Here is an 18,024-nt window from a genome sequence, read left to right on the forward strand (position 1 = left end):
GCTCTCTATCAAGAAATGACTATGTATTAAGATAAGATACTGAAGCAAATAGTATTTAATGGGTGACAAATTGACTTTCAATACTGTCTGGCTCAGGAGATCAAGCCAAGAACATTTCCTTCTTATACAGTATGTTAATGAGATTGATTTTAAACTGAGCTGTTTTTCCTCTCCATAGAGTCAGGAAGGTACTTAAAAAAAACATGTCCTAATTTCTAATTTGTGCCATTGTACATTTTCACAATAGCTGTTTATTTCAAGCAAGGATCAGACCACAAAACAGGCTAAGCCATCTTACAATTATGAACAAGACAAAACTGACACCGTTATTTATTTCCCTCCTATCAGCTATGACAGCTCCCCAGCAATGCTGACACATCTGTTTAATGGAGAAAGAGGAACCTAGGAGAACATTGTAGCTGACAAAACTGGACAAAGGATGTAGGTTAATGAAAATCACAGGCAAAATGAATAAAAGTGCATGAATACCTGAAGTGTAATAGGTTTACCTCCTATCTGGGTCTCACCCCTGTGCAATCTAATGGAAAGGAAGGGGGATGGACCAGGAAGGCAGGGAAGGCATTGCTGTGATCAGACAAGCAGAAAAGACTGCATCAGGGACACAATCTGAGCCCCTCCCTCCATCTCTCCACCCCACATTCTCCCTGATAATGAGTAAACTTTCATGTTGCCATAAATACAATCTGGCCCATTGGGTTTGATGTGGCGGACAGTAACTGCTGTTGTTTATCCTGTGACGTTTATTGTGTAGAAGATGCTCTGATACCAAGAGGTCAACTCCACATGCTTTTGAGCGTAACTTCCTATTTATAAACAATGCGATCCTCCCTCCTTTCTGCTGTGGAAAGCAACTGTAATGATTGGAGTGCAGTTCTCCTATGGTTCTGTAATTAACACTGAAAGGAAAGAGACAAACGTCTTTTTGCAGACGTGTGTGTTTGTGCGTGTGTTTTCATGCTAATGTAGACCACAGTCTGTCTTCATTAATGTTCTCTTTTTGAAAAATGAGAAAACCACTGTGAGGTAAAACAACCAACTGGTGCTATATGCCTTTAAAAAAAATTTCCCACTTCCACCTCAGTGTGCTGTAAGATGCTGGAGCCCAGAATGTGGGTGATCTCTCCGCAAAAAACTGTCCCCCTCGTCCTTGTTGTGCTGCTGTCTGCCTGCCATTTGCATGATATTTTTCTTTTCAGTCTTATCACCAGTGTGCTGTGAGGTGGCAGCGCTCTGCTCTGCTCCGTCTCAGAGGCTAGACCCAGGCTTTATCACCAGGTAATTCTCCCACTCTCACTAGCTCATCTTGAATTATTGAAGTGTTATTCCCTCTCGAACCTTGCCCCCCCACCCCCACCAACAGGGAAAAAAGGAAAAAGAGAGAAAAAGCCAAACACTTGTGTCTTTTGCATCAATTTATAAGATCTTAATTGCATGTGTTTTGCCCAGCCACAATGTACTGCACTGTTTCACCTTATAGAAAGGCCAATGAATCATTAACAATCTGTTTAATCATATTCAGAACAGGTGATGAAACACTAATTGAATTGAAGGTTTTCTCAGCTACACCTTATCATTTAAAGAACTATGGGCATGTCCAGGAAACTCCCAGTGCACACCATAATCTTGTGGTCACGGTTGAGCAACAGGCTATTATGAAACATGCTATTATGATTCAGTTGCCTAATTATACACAATATTAAATGCTGCCAAGTTCAGAATTAAACGTTTATCAAGTGCTTCCTCACGAATTGAAATAATATGGAGTTATGATTTTGAGAGACTCTAATTACAGGGGGATAAAAAGCATTGTTTTGTGTGCTCATTTGCCTGTGTAGGTAGAATCTACTCCCGATAAGAACTTTTTCATATAATTCATAGTCATTTTGCTTCTTTGTGTCATAAAAGAAGAAGCTCCCGCAGAGTGATTCGCGCGCTTCACTGCTGGAATGTTATCTTAGGCAATGACAAGACCACAATAGGGACACACCATGGTGTTGAGAGACGCGGGTACTTTCAGTAGAGGTAGCAGCTTGTCTCTCTGAGATGCGTCAACGTGCACTTGTCAATCAGCGGCCGGTTCTTTTGACGCGCATCATCTCCACCTTGTCATCAGGTTTCCTTCCAGAGACAATGGAAGTCTCTCAGTGAGGAGGGCAGTATTTCCCGTTGACATTGAAACAACATTAATCTTGGTCGTTAGGCTCATTAAAATTGAAAATGTTTATCGTTCCCTTCAATGAAATGATATGGAGCGCATTTTTTCTATAGCGCAAATATTTATTTATTGAGCCGATTGGTATTCACTCGCTGAACTTTTTTCCCTTTAATTCAAAAAATATATATACCATGCATGATTTTTTTCAACTGGAATTTTCTATAACTATGGGAATATTATGATGATCTAAATGATTGTCATTCAAATTACTATCATAAAGGATATGGTAATTGCGATATACAACTGCCAATGGTAAACATATTAATATTCGTTATAAGAACAACAATACCGGATACTAGGCTACTTTTATATATTCTACAAATAATAGTAATAGCTACACGTTACTGGAATAGGCCTAATAGTAAGAGGGCAGTTTTTTATATTGGCTTTGCCAATATAAAAACTGAGGTGTCAAAAATTCCAACACAGTGAAAGTTGATTCATTTATATATCAATTTAAATGTCCGACCTATTCAGCATTATCAATTGTTTGATGCAGCCCCTTTTTACTTTTCCATTTAAATAATTATGCACAACAGTACGGAACAAACCACTTACATACAATTTACTCAACAAGTATTTTAGATAACTGTAATTGCTTAGTTGAATATTCGACAACCTAATTTCAGTTGTCGATTCACTGCCCTTGGGAAAGTCCTTTGAAGTGAGAGTGAAAGGGGAATTTCGGTAAAATAATTAATTTACCAACGCCGGTTAGAGACATTCTACCCTCCTCAATATTTAGTAGTATTTATGACAAATGCTTTCCCATAGAATAAGAACATGTAACGAAGACATTCGTTACATCGGTATATTGTGTGTGTGTGTAGACGTGTAACATTTCTGTACCACCCATAAGGACAGTCACAGGGGAGGCGACCATGTTTGGGTGCAGGACGGGCTGTAGGCTAATGTCAATTACCAATTATATACAGCCTATTCTGTAGGCCTAATAGATTAGCATTGCAAACAGGATGGCTATCACGTAAGCCTCACGTAGGCTTACCATTTGAAAATGTTTCTTGAAAAAGTAAACAGAGGGGGGAGAGAGACAGATTAATCTTTAAGATCACAATATCAAAGGCCATACAGGCTCATGTTGGCTACATTTATTGAAGGATGATCGTGATTTGGGCTTACTTGAGACACTTGAACAACAAATTGACTACTTGATAGAAAGTAGGCCTATGTCATCCCAAAACGTAGGCCAGACTTTCAGCCAACGACTATAGCGCACATAGTTTACATCCTCATCAGACCACGGAATTATAGTCCATTATAGCCATCTTTAAGGTTTTCAGTATTCAGTGTTTTCATTCTGATGATAAATTGCAGTCCGATGTATTGGCCCCTTATAAATAAAGGCGTTAGCCTACATGTTTGTTATTGTAAATTGCTTGCTTTATTTTTATACTAATTTGTGATCAATGTAGGACTACATGCAATCATAATTGTTATGGTATACATACATGTTATAATCTTCGGAATTGGTCCTAATAGAATCGTAAGATTGAGTCAAGAAAATATTGATGCGTTTTCCTCTGGGTCTCCCTCGCGCGAACAGGGAGGGATTAAAAGAGCGCTCAGTGTATTAGACGCATTGCGCATGCTCCTAAAGCACTTTCACTACCTGCTTCACAAATCCTTATTTCACATGGGGCAGCCCGGAGTTATCATCCATTGCGTAAATGCTGGATTCAAGTGCTGAGTGGCGGTTAACATTCTCTGGCGATAGAGCAAATACAAGATAACAACTACTACACCGGTCGTATTGGCTTCTGACTTGTCTGTCATATTGTCGTCGTCGGATATCACCATGAATCAGAAAACCTAACTTTTACACAGTTACTCATCAGTGCGCTGTATTTTTCTCGTTTCCATACGGATACGAACGGGGGGGATGAAGAACTGAAATCTAAGTAAGTGAAGACGTATACTACTTGTATTTTTTAATGGCAGCTTTCTTTGTCATAACGTTTTACTGCAGAAATGTACATCGATGTTCTTAAATGTAACCTTTTTCCGATGATGTGACATATTGTTTTGGGTGTAGCTGTTTTCATGAGTGACTTGACATTATTGTCTTTGGATGTATTTCAGGCCAAAAGTACTTTGTACCAACATGTCGAAACCAATGGATCACGTAAAGCGCCCGATGAATGCTTTCATGGTTTGGTCCAGGGCTCAGCGGAGAAAAATGGCTCAGGAAAACCCTAAAATGCACAACTCTGAGATCAGCAAGAGATTGGGAGCGGAGTGGAAACTTCTCACCGAGTCAGAGAAAAGGCCATTCATTGACGAAGCTAAACGACTGAGGGCCATGCACATGAAGGAACACCCAGACTATAAATACAGACCTAGGCGGAAGCCAAAGACTCTAATGAAAAAAGACAAGTTTGCTTTCCCAGTGCCCTACAACCTTGGAGAGCACGACGCGCTCAAAGTTAGCGGTCTATCTAGTGGAGCACTTTCCGAGTCCCTTTTAGGAAACCCCGACAAGGCGGCAGCGGCAGCGGCAGCCGCAGCTGCCAGGGTATTCTTCAACCCGTCCATGTCCACGAACCCCTATTCATTTTTTGACCTCGGGTCGAAGATGGCAGAGCTTTCCCCACCATCGTTTCCGTACGCCTCTCCGTTGGGGTACCACAGTGGCACAGCATTCACTGGAACTGGCGGTGTCGGTGGAGCTCACACTCACTCACATCCATCTCCGGGCAACCCTGGCTACATGATCCCCTGTAACTGTGCAGGCTGGCCCTCAGCGGGGCTCCAGCCACCGTTAGCCTATATCCTGCTTCCTGGAATGGGCAAGCCACAACTAGAACCGTACCCCGCATATGCCGCGGCATTATGATAATATGGACCTAGAAGTTGTTTAAATGTGAAAAAAAAATATTCATGCAAGAATTTATTATGCATGCACAAATTTGTACATGTGATGAAGTGCTCGTCGTCTCAGATATCACATGTGTATGTATATTGATTAATGCCTTTATCTAAGGTAGCTTATTATGCTTATTTAGAGAACTCTCTAAAATACAATTCAGCTATCACCTGGCAGAGGAAAGGAACAAACGGATGGCATAATACAGAAACCGGAGAGGAAAGGGTAGGAAACCAGTTTACCCTTGACAATGTGAATACTCATTTGAAAAGTACCATATTTGATTTCTATCTGTTGCAGTTGCACTTGCTTCCGACCTTTTGGAATCAAGTGGGTGGGTAGCTGACAGCGTCCAATGAGACCAATGATGACCACTTTTTTAATTTGTTGACTATTTCTTCTGATAATTCAGTAATATTTAGAAACTTTAATCACACACTGATGGGTTTACAAATTTATCATGCACCTGCTACCTGTATCATCTTCAAAACGTATCGCAATCAGAATTACTGTAAATGTGTACAGATAAATGATACTAGTTGATTTTTCATTAGACTAGTTTTTGAGATAGGCCCTGGAACAGGCATGGTTGTTTGACTAGAAATCCGGTGTATATTTTACGTTTTTAAACACTGTTTTATGGATGTCTGTAATATTTATTGTTTGGTGGAAGCATATGGTGACCCAAGCGATTTACCAGAGGACGTTGTCCTGTAACATTTGCACAGGAAATATGAAGTGCTTATATGATGTAATTTATTGAAGGAGAAACTCTGCCAAGTATCCCCAAAGTTTTGAATCGACTACAGAACGTCGATCTTTCTTTCAACTATCACTGACAATTTTTGTTTCTTGAGACATCCGCATTTATGTGCATTTAAGTGCATATAAGAAGCATAATTCGTTTTACTAACTCTTATTGAAGTTGTATGTTTTGTGTTTTATTTAACACCACTTACATGTACTTTAAACTCTTAAATGCTATTCTGTTCATTTGTTGAACAAAGGATTATAATAAAGCGTATGCGGACAAATGGAAAGAATCGCGCTGTAGTTCTTTTTGAATTGCTAACAAGATGTTTATCTTGCCCTGACGTGGTCAGTCCAGGTGAAGTGTAAGGTATCCTCCAAAGGCCGCTTTTGTTCGCGCTTTGAATAGCATTACCCGGAAATCTAAATCAACCCATTGTAATCAAGAGCCAAAACCTGATTTATCACAATTTTAATCGTGAATAGGAAGGAAGATAAAACTGAGTGGGTTTCTTTTAAGCCCTCTATTCCCAGTAAAAAGATCCCCTTAGGGCCGTTGAGGAGGGATCCTTTTGGAGATTTAAAACAGGGTCTGAATGAAGTGTCTACTTCCAAATCCAAAACACAACTAATTACATTATGTTTTATATTAATTAAATCATCCAATGAAAAGCACATTCTTCAAGGCCTCCCATGCACTATTGGGAACAGTTGATCTCTGGTCCTTAAGTGTGTGTGTGTGTGTGAGAGTGTGTGAGTGAGTGAGTGAGTGAGTGAGTGAGTGAGTGAGTGAGTGAGAGAGAGAGAGAGAGAGAGAGAGAGAGAGAGAGAGAGAGAGAGAGAGAGCTGGAGAGAGAGAGAAGGGAGGTTGGGTGGTTATAGCTTATATTTTGGGGGAGTGGACAGAATCTATGCTCATATTAGGACATGCAATAATACATTGGACATGTTATTTAAGCAAACCACCCCTCCTCGATTACATTAAGAAGTTAATTCATATGGATCAGAGCGATTATGCAAAACTAATTTGGACTGTCCAGGGATAATTATCTCCGTCACGGTTAATTAAACCCTTTCACCACTCTGTATTATCTATTGTAACACCCCGATCACTTCTCTCCACGGAACTTCCTGCTTTGCACTGGTAATAACGCGCAAGTGACCTGTTTCAAACAGTTACAGTATAGATATTCAAATGTTATCTTGTCTAAACCAATTCAGCAAATTGTTTATCCAAAGACCGCTGTGGATCAAAACAAATCTTAAGAGAAACGGTATTGATGTTTTAAACTGGTGTCTTATTTATATTTTAACTTATAGCCTTATAGGTCGTGCATACATACAGTAGCCTATAGATTACATTAGGCCTACAAAGCCACAAGATATTCTGAGGTTTTAAAATATATTTTGAATGTCGTATGTTCATTTTCTAGAATATTTTCTGCTTTTTGCTAAAGAAGCATTACACATTTTGCTGGCTAAAATGCATGAAAAGGTCGTCAGGTTGATAAAGGAACTCACATTACAAGCTCAGTGACCATTTCCCTCTCTTTCTTCGCCCTTTTATTATATTTTACTTGAGGAAAGGGGAAGAAACCTGAAAGAACTTTTTTTCTTCTTTGGGAGCGTTTAGACGGTCGAGGAGGTTTTGTCTGGGAACAAAACGTGGGTTGGGAGGTTTTTGTGAGAGTGTTGTTTGTTGAAGTGGAGCTCAGCAAAAAGCGGCTGCTTTCCCTCATTGTGATGAAAGCAATCAGTGGTATTTGGAAAACTGTTAGCATTGTGCACTTCTTCTGTGTCCATTGTGGAGGATTTCTTTTCACATGGTTTTTTTCAGCCGATCCAGCTGGCCGGAGTGAATAGCACTGCAATGTGTACACGCTTTGTCCGTCCAAGCCCTTCAAGTAGCCCACATTGAATAGAGTGAGTTGACACTGCATGACAGTGAAACAACATAATAAAAAATACATGAGCACATGAATAGAAGCAGGCGCATAAATAAATAAAATGGGTGGCCAAAACTGGATAAACTGAATGACAAAACGGTGAAAGGGGAACAAAAAGATATTTAACACGCTAGATTAGCATTAGAATGCAATCTACAAGGCAGAACAATTGATGAATAGGTTTACCGGCTAAGAAATAAATGGACTAAATGCCTTTTGAATAGATATGCTTTTTTTCTCGTAGAAGAAAAATCAGACTGAATAGGAAAGGTGGAGATGCAACTATGCAAATAACTGGGAGAAAACTTTTTCTCAGGAAATCTTTCTCCGGTGCTGATACAAGATTGTCAGGTCAGGTAACCACGGACACCCATTAACTTGTGATTTTTGTGAGTGGTTTGATGAAATGATCAATTTTCTTTACTATTGTTTATCAATATATTTTACTCTTTTTACACGACAATTGTACGATTTACCACGTTATAATTATATACATATTTTATTTAATATATTGTTATAATTATTAATATTGTTGTCGTTTAAATTTAACATTGAATCCCTCTTTGGACAACCAGTTACTTGCCCTTTTTCTTCACCCAACCTACACTTGTAAGTTGGACATCTGTCTTGTAAAACAATATGAAAATGTATTACGCCTGTGTTAGATCCGTCGTCAATCATGCCATTTATGTAAAACAGCACCAACAACATCTATACAACCGTCTCTTATTATTGCGCCATAAATGCCATTTTGAATTGAAATGACATCTTAAATGTATCAGATTTGTAGGGGCGTGAGTGACACTGGTCTTGTTGAGGTGAATAGTGCCCACAGGTCAGCTTTTGTAAGGAAAACTACAATCTTGTCTAACACACCATACAGGGATGTTCTACTGTCCAGACATGCTGGTCAGCAAGGCTGTGCATACAGACATGCACTCATGTCACCATGAACATTCCATCACACTTCTTCGCCAAATATCTCAGATCCAGAGTTTTGCAGCCAAGTACCTTATGGTAAAATGTCACTAAATGTTAAGTTATAATTGCCAGATAGCCACTTATACAAGGTTGGTGTGAAGGGAAATTAAACACATCATATTCCATTCTCCAGTCTTAATTGAAAGACTTTCCTCTGCATCCACCTGCTGAGATGCTTCATGGACATCTTAATTACTTCTTACTCCTGGGAGACAGGGACCTTTATTTATGTCATTTCCCCAGTGTTTGAAAATGAGCTTGGGGATGACAGCATGTCTATATCACGTGTTTCCTGCTGGGAGAAAACATCATATATTTTTCATTGGCAAAAAGTTCTTGTTATACAGTACACAGACTTATTCTCAGAATCCCGAGTAGTGTAACAACTGTAGTTGTAATATTAGGTATAATCTCTTAAAAATATATAGTTATACGTTACCTAGTTGTATAAAAATAAACGGTATGCAACACTCAGTCAACTAACCTAGACCAGTTTAAAAATATATATTATTATTATTAGACAAATTACAGGATGTCATGTTTTTTTCTGTAAGTCTATCAATTCTACTTAATCACAATTGTTTACTGTTGCTCAAAATGTATAATAAATTGGTAAATAGGATGCCCTGACATATATCTTAAAAGATCATAGATAAAATAGAGTAAAAAATACTTATGTTAATTGTCAATTGTAAAAACAAAACAAAAAAACATCGGCACCGCTGTCATGGAGACGTAATATGAAGGGTCTTCCATAGGATCTGGAGCCACGTCTGTCTCATATTTTCATAAACCCTTTCAGATGCCCTGATATCATTATGTCTTAGTGTTAAACCTCTTTATGTGCCTGTAAGACATTTGTAGAAGGGAGATTAGGCATATTAACATACATATGTAGCACCAGTTCAACTCTGTGTTGACCTCAGAGGCATCCACCGATGGTTTTTTCATTCCTAATTCTCCTACGGCTGGCCCACAGGGCCTGGATTAACGCCTTTAGCTTCAATAGCTCAGATGGATCACATTTAGAGTATTTTTTTCTGACATGAATAACAAATCAACACTATCTCTTTGTAGTTTTATTACCTTTATTTGTTTACTTGACATAGCGTTTTGTGGTCTCACCTGGATATCATAACATGGGTGGATGCGGGGAGATCTACTGCTTGGGAAAGTTTCTCTGTTAAAAACCTCAAAGCCATCACTGACTACCCCAGCTCATTTTAGGCAAATCAAAGTGTGAAAAGTCTCTCCTGAAGCAATCTTTCCATCATCAGGTTGTGTCAAGAATGTTTATGAAGGCTATGTGCTGTATTACCTGTAATCTCCAGAGGAGGACCTGGTACATTTCTTACTTCTCTATGCTCCCAGGAGGGGAAAAATGCCAAAATTATCTTGCATTGCACCTTTTCCGCAACACTCCCAACGTGGCAAATCAAAGCTTCAAAACCATACATGTCACTGTGCCCAAGGTCACCAGAAAAATGAGAAAATCTCCACATACAGCACATTCCCATAAACATGCCACGTCCTCTGAAGTCTGGCTCTACTTTTAAGAGACCCAAGTTTGTTTAAAAGTGCATAATGCTGGGGATATATGGACCCCTGCTGGGGCATAGAGAAGGCATGCTTGAATTAGGACCAGGAGATGGAGAGGTGTGTCCAGGATACTACTTCTTACTCAGGTGAGGCTGTCGTGGGGTCTGCGGTCTTCAAATGTCGATGAGGATTACTCGTTGGTGTTGTGTTGTTATATTAAATATCTTAAGTACAAAAGGAGTGACACTGCATAAATACATATCTTAAAGCTTGTGGACATCCTCGCTGACGTTTCCTGTTATTTCTTTGATGATTCGATCTTTCAGCATTCTACCTATCTAGTTGTTGTCTTATGAGGGCCACTAAACAGCTCCTTTTCCATTACAACCCTGTTCTTACTTTTTACATCCAAACAAGACATTCAAAAAGACCATCCTTAAGGAGTACCCACTGACAATAAAACACATTTGCTCCTAATAGTGATGTTCCTCTATTTTATATACTAAAAGTCATCTCAATGGCAGTGCACCTCCTCACTTTAGAACTACTTGCCAACACTGCGCCTGCTGTTGGCTTGTATGTTCAGCTTTACTTCAGAGCTTCTCTAAACTTTAAGGCTCACAATTTAGCCTCACAATTTACATCCAAAGTGGGCATGGGGCGCCCATTCTCTGCTGACAAAGAGCAGTACACATGCCAGACTTACAAACACAACCACACTAACCAATCAACGAAACCAAGCAAAACCAATACAACATTCCTAGTGGCATTAGTCACTTGTTCACGGATCTCCTCTACTAATCCATCACTGTCGTGAGGCTTTTTTGGCTGCCCTGAACAGGTGGCTGATTGCTCATTTTATTTGACGCACGTCTTTTATAAATAGTTGTATGGTGCACTTTATTCTGGTTGTTATTTGTGGCACATCCTGCATTAGATTCTCTGGCAAATTATATCTGTGATCAACTTTGTTGTTCATATCCATACACAGCTACACAGGGAATATTCTGTCTGTCTTTGTGTGGTCATCAAATTACTCATCGTTTATTAGCCCAGGGCAAATAACTCATCCAGTGAAGTTAAGCAATAACAAAAGATGTCTTGATGGAGATAGCTGGGGTTTACTTCTGATCTTTGCACGGAAGGACATCAATTATGACTGGTGAAGATAAAGCTGTCTTTCTCTCTAAGTGGCCAGTACTCTGTTGTGTCATATCTGATAAACCGTCCATAGGTCTCCACCAGTATACTGGTTCCATGTGACTTATGGTAACTTTATTAATGGAATTATTGTAAAACACTATAGTATTAATATGATTGTATATAGTATGTATTATTCCAGTAATTGCAAAGCACTGTTACAATAATGTTCAGCTTCACAGATTCCGTAAATACAGATGAGATACAACAGGTTCATAGTTTTCTTTTGGGCCTGTTTTCTACATTGAGATGAAGTTTTTGTGGTGTACTTGCATTTTACAGTCAAGATGCAGTAGGTGATGCATGCAGCTCCAGTTTATAAAGAGCAGAAACCTCTTCTGCTCAGGCTGTCTGACACTAAAGCTCCCACTGCTGTCTGAAACACATAACTACACTGACCTCCTCTGATGGAGACAGCACAGCTTTTGTCAACTCTAATGTTTTCTTTTGAGGTCATCAGTACTTATGACTGGGATCAGTGTTGGAGGAATGGGAGGATTTTTATCAACTGTTGTATAAACAAGGTTTGGTTTTGTGAAGATGTATTTCCTGGACAAAGAGTGTTGTCAGGTTGTGGATGATTAACAAAACTCACATGAGCAGTGTTTATGATTCCTGGCATGGTTTACCAGCATTAGGAAGGAATTTGTTACAAATTTGTAATAGTGCTTTATGTGATTTTTACTGAAGAATTTGGAACACATTCCAGTTCTACTCTTATTATGTTATGACTGAAATTTTTTATAAAAAAAATAAATAATTTCAAATATGTTTACAATATAAGCAGGAACAGTGTCAACAATGATGACAACTGACCAAAATCAATCCTTCTCTGTTGAGAGGCTTAACTCATACTCAAAGACTGCTCAATATGCTCTGCAAGCATCCCTTTTTCCCATCAGTAAACTGGCACAGGATTACTTTGTGAATCCATCAATAAATTTAAATAAGATGGAAGGTGTGTGGCTTTAAGAAAATATTCTGTCAACTGACATGACATTTTTTGTTCCATTTCCAAATGACCGCTGGCAGAGATTGTCAGCTCTCGTATTAAATTCTCAGGTTTTTAGGGCAAAACATATCTATCGGAAGTAGAAATAATGAAGTTGAAGAGCTGATGCCCTCAGGAGCAGTCACAAAGAATTATATCCTTCTATAACACAGGACACAGGCAAAAAGATAAGTACCTGGCAGTTGGCATATTCTCTGCTACATGTGCCTATCAATAAAACAGATTATTTTCTCTGGTTATTACATTGGAGATCTGGGGGGCTCGAGATTGCACCTTTAATGAGAAGGAATGATTCCTTCCTGCACACTCACAACTCCACTTGAAGTAAGTGAGATGTAATAGTCTTCTTTTTTTCTCTCCTCTTCGTTTCTCCAAGCACTTATTAAAAATGAAATCTTGCCCACATTAATTCCTAGTCTTTATTTATTCACATTTCAACAGGATTATGGCATGCAAATCTCCGGCTGGGATTCACTCCCTTCATTGTGGTATCATGGTTTTGCACACAAATTCTGCATACTTGCTGTAATTAACAACAGTGGCAAAATAGATCATTGCCAAATGATATGTTGTTCCATAGCTAATCTCCATGTCCTGAAATGTTTGGATGCTCAGCCCCCACTCTGGTGGCTGAGAACCTTTGGCTTGGGCTCCATTTGCAGAGGGAGCTAGTCACCCCAGTATAACTCCTCTCTGCAAGGGTGGCAGTCATTTAAGGAGAGGTGAATCAAATCCAAGTATCTCCATGGCTGGCAATGTTGTTCATATCGGTAATTCCTTGGATTGCAGTGGTAAAAATGTTGACTCAATAATGGTAGTTACCTATGTACAATGGCAACATATTTCTCCTGTTTACAGCTGTGATATTCTCGTCATTTGGAAATGATGATGAAGGCATAACTGCCCATACGGTTCAGGACCTCTATTGGTTTCCCCACATGCTTCCTCAATGTTGTATGTATGATAACAAAAGCACAACTCATTTGATAGTCTGGTTATATTCAGCAGAACATGTGACTTAAACACTCTCATGAGACATGTTTCATCTTAAAACATGGCTCACCCATGGAACATTCCATTTGGTTTCCTGATTAAGAGCATGACTCCATGCCTTAATTGTGAAATAATGTCAAGGTCTTCAGAACAAATCTATTATTAATGGTCTATTTCTTTCCCACAACCACTGTAACTATATGGTCAATTCATACAACAAACTGTTGTAATTTTCCAAGAATGGCTATAGAAAGGTAGTGACTCTCGAACCTTACCCTTTCAAAACAGCATTTGTATGGGTCTTGCTTGTAAGTTTGAAGAACAGAGCATGGAACAAAGAGGGAGAAAGGGGGAGAAAGGGGGAGAGAGTGCTGTAAAGAACGTGTTACAAAGGAAGCAATCAAAGACACGTTCTCCCATTTTTGTGTTGACTTACAAAAGCATCACAAGGCCAGACATGACATGTACTCCCTTCCAACCTTCTGAGTCACACAGAGGCCCCTCAGAGTCAAATAGTTTGAACAATACTTAGAGCAGTCTTCATCTTTTCTGAGTTACATTTCTTATTCTTCTTAAAGTTTTTAACAAGGAAAGTGTAACCGTACAAAAAAAGGGAGAACTTACACATCTTCATTGATCGTAAACCGTAGGTCTAATTTTGTGTTGCTTAATGTAGGACAGGCATTTTCTTACACATAAATTGATTTCCTTAAACACTTACACAACATTGACTTGTGGTATTATCAGAAATGGGTCATGTAGAAGACTGTCTTTAATATTTCCAATGTTAGAGCCTTCAGTTCACTGTAACTTTTTCTTACATTTGAACCAATGGAACTCTCGTAACACGACAGGGCATACTTGAATGAGTTGAAACACCTCCAAACTTTATCAAACAATATTGTTGCAGACAGGTGTAAAAATACATGTAGCTGACATAGAGCAATAATGAGACATAGATTTATGTATGTAGGGCGCTAAAGAAATGCAGAGCCCATGACTTGGGCTGTCAAGATAATTTTCCTGTTGCATCATTCACCATGCCAGAGTGCATATCACCAGACACTGAAGACTTCTCAACAATCTCTCCTACCACACATATCTTGATCTGCAAACATACAACATCAGATATAATAATATTCCTCATTGTTGGATGTCTCCGAAAGATGTTTGTTTGTGAGCTTGATAACAGCAAGTAAACATGTTCAAATATTTTCCCTCTAATTTGATGTACAATGCTTCTTGACGGCTTGGTTATTTCTTGTAGATACAGACTACAGGCCTCATCCTGGTTGCTTTGCAACTTGAACGCTCAGGGGGTCAGATAGCTGAGCGGTTAGGGAATCGGGCTGTTAATCAGAAGGTTGCTGGTTCAATTCTGGCCGTGCAAATTACGTTGTGTCCTTGGGCAAGGCACTTCACCCTACTTGCCTCATGGGAATGTCCCTGTACTTACTGAAAGTCGCTCTGGATAAGAGCGTCTGCTAAATGACTAAATGTAAATGTAGTCAAATCAGATGTTGATTTTCTATTATTTTATCAAGATGACCCTTTCATTTAAAGATACATTATTGTCTGTTATAATCCCATATCGACATCCCCCTCCTCTATCCTTAACATCCCTGCTCCCCTCCAACCCCTTGGAACACAACACATGTGGAATCTATAGCCAGGACAGCAGCAGCCAGGGAACCAATGGAGGGTGTTTCGCACTGCAGCCAGGAGAGATTACAGAAGTATCATGAACAATTGGATCAGATTCTGAGGCAGACATTTTTTTGCTGTCTCCTAAATTGCTGGACAGCTCTAGGGCTGACATTTAAAACATAACATCACCAAACTGAAAACACATTATAAGAGAATAGGCGGCTTTAAGGAAAATCAGAAATTCAAGTTTTGGCGAAGGCGATTGACCCAAATTTCCTGCCCCTTCTCCTTCTTAACGTGCTTCTGCAAGCCTGGGCCCCGGGCAAACATCGTATCCCTTACACAGGGATTGCCAGTGCATTTACATAGCATGGTTAATGAGAGATCAACACCAGGAAAGCGTCTTGAATATAAAGCTTTCTTGTAAAAATAATGAGCGAGCGATTGATCCGTACTCAAACAAACCGGTTTGCTGAGTTAATACCAAAGGCAGATTATAGCCAGTGCCAAAACTTGCCCTGGCATGCAACGCCTTTCGCTTAGAGGGTCCCCAAACGTCATCACATTAGCACATGGTCAAGGAGTACACCCCACCACTCTCATAATCTGCTTTCCTGCACAATTAGCCTTCTATAATAAGGCTGCTGCCTGACAGCCGGCAGGAAGAAAAGGGTAAAATCACTGAGTTCCACAGGGGTGGATAGATGTTTTACCTCCTCTGAAATGTAGAGGCTGGGTTGATTTTTTCCCTCTGACATTTTTCTTTTTTTGTGTCCTGGTATTAAGTCTGAATGTCCTGACAACATGGAGACACTGTCTTATTGTACCAAGCAGTCTAATGTGTTTTGATGAGCCAGACAAAGATAGATAAGGAGAAAGAGAAAGAGGGTGGGTGAGGAGAAGCAAAGAAAAAGACAGGCTCGATCTTCACTAGCCCAGGGAATCTGATGTTGAAGAAGTTCCTGTGGCAGGGAAAAATATCAAGACTTCTGAATAAAATAATAGATAATTTCATCCTGACAAAGGAGAGGAAACTATGGGCGAGGGGAGAAAATAGCAGGAATGGATGGAGAAGTGAAGGGCTATGAAAAGAATAAGAAGAATTCAGTGCTGCTTCTTGCAAGGGAAAAGAGAAAAAAAAAACATTGATGACACCCGGTTCCATTCTTCCGCTTTCCCCTTTCTCTGCTCCTCGCCTCGCAGCGCGGCGGGCTAAGCTGGGAGCTGTAATGTCATTAAATTGCAAATGCTTTTTTTTTCATTTCCGACACACACTGTTTACTTATCTGGCAAAAACATATGTTGGAAGGAATCCGTTAAATTCTGCCCATTGCCTTGGGTGAAAGTGCAATAGAAACGGCCCCACTGAGCTCCTTCTGTAGTCTTCCTTTAGCACTTTGCCTTATCTACAAGGCTGCTTAGCAGCAAACTGGCAAGTTCAATGAAAAAGGAAGATACAGTGTAAGATTAGGGAAGAACAGTGAGGGGAGAAATGCTTGGAGAGAGGGTCATCCCATTGCAAATGATTTCACTCCTCTCCATCTGCATAAATGACTATTTTTAAGGCATCTCCAGCGTCTGTATATTTTTCTCACTCTGCCACACATTTAATTTCACGCCCCGTGTTCTGAATATGCTTAAATGCATATCTCTGATGCACCTTTAAGCCAGAGGAAAGAGGTTGTTGGGGGGGGGGAGGGGGGTACGAAAGCAAAATTAAAGATAAAATGGTGTGATTTGCACTACAAGTCTATTACTTTATGGCATTTACATATAGTTTACCTCTGCAATTCCAAGATTTTTTTTCAGCCACTTTCCTATCAGCATTTGGGCTTGTATAAATATGTATAAATCTTTGTTGGGAAAAAATAGAATTCCTAGCTGCACTGGAAAGTTTGATGGGTGCACTTTCTTCTTTCGAATTCCCCCTCCTGCTCCAATGAGACTGTCGACAGATAGGGTGGGTGTTGTCCCGCAGGCTTGCCCCTCAAAGGTCCGTGCACCAACCAGTCTGTAGCCCGTGATCCCCCAGCACTCCTCCCTCTGAGCAGTGAAAGAGAAGGGAGAGGTAGTCTGGGTGAGGCCTTTTTCTGGGGCTTTGCGAAAAAACAGATTGGTAAAGCTTGGCAGAAGCATGGTGAGGCATCCCTGTCAGGCCACCTAATGAAGCAAGCAGCCAGAACGCCACAGCATAACAGGGCCTTAGCCCTGAATAGTGTCTCGGAATACATTGTCAAGAGCTGTATAAGATCTAAATTCACACTCAAGTCTGGTAAAGCAACACAATGAATAATGCCTACATGTCAGCTCTTGCTATACGATCCGACTGATTTTGTTCCACAGTGGTAAGGAAGTTGGTGTAGAGTTGAGAGCCCGCCCCTCAGAGCAGGAAAGGAAAATACCTTGGATTGGTCTAAGAGTCAAAGGGAGAGAGGGAGAGAGACTATTCAGAGCACGATTCCTCCCTCATTGTCTGCCCGCTTAGATTTGAATACTTTCACTCGCTGCAGATGAGAAACCGCTTCAGCCGCGCGCATTGTTGGCTTTCTCTCTCTTCTTTTCTATTTGCAATTAAATGCATTTCAAATGGAACAACTGTACAGAAAGCAATTCTGATAAGAAGGAAATCCATTGCTTTTCACCTCCTTTGTGAAGCTTTTGCATTTTCTGAGCATTATTATTATGCGAAATGCACAAATAAAACATATCTTTGTTGGGAAAAACCTATACAACTTAAGTAGTGCTTCATTGAAAATTAAATTGCATTTAAAAATCTTTTTTAGTCTCCTTGTGTTCCTCTTTACAGAGCCAACCCTTGTGTCTCTGGGATGTTTTT

General features: G+C 39.8%; 1 protein-coding gene across 1 annotated transcript; it reads left to right on the forward strand.

Moving 5' to 3' along the window:
- The first annotated feature begins 3,875 nt into the window (after positions 1 to 3,875).
- On the forward strand, positions 3,876 to 6,157 carry sox21b (SRY-box transcription factor 21b). Its single transcript, XM_062456676.1, has 2 exons — positions 3,876 to 4,155; positions 4,337 to 6,157. Exon 2 carries the CDS (start codon positions 4,359 to 4,361, stop codon positions 5,088 to 5,090), a length of 732 nt encoding a protein of 243 aa, XP_062312660.1. The 5' UTR covers positions 3,876 to 4,155; positions 4,337 to 4,358; the 3' UTR covers positions 5,091 to 6,157.
- The last annotated feature ends 11,867 nt before the right edge of the window (positions 6,158 to 18,024 follow it).

The sequence above is a fragment of the Osmerus eperlanus genome, chromosome 3 (genome assembly GCF_963692335.1).
Source record: "Osmerus eperlanus chromosome 3, fOsmEpe2.1, whole genome shotgun sequence".
NCBI classification, from domain to species: domain Eukaryota; kingdom Metazoa; phylum Chordata; class Actinopteri; order Osmeriformes; family Osmeridae; genus Osmerus; species Osmerus eperlanus.

Coding starts and splice junctions, on each gene's coding strand:
- sox21b (XM_062456676.1), top strand. CDS start 4,359: ATGTCGAAACCAATGGATCACGTAAAGCGCCCGATGAATGCTTTCATG.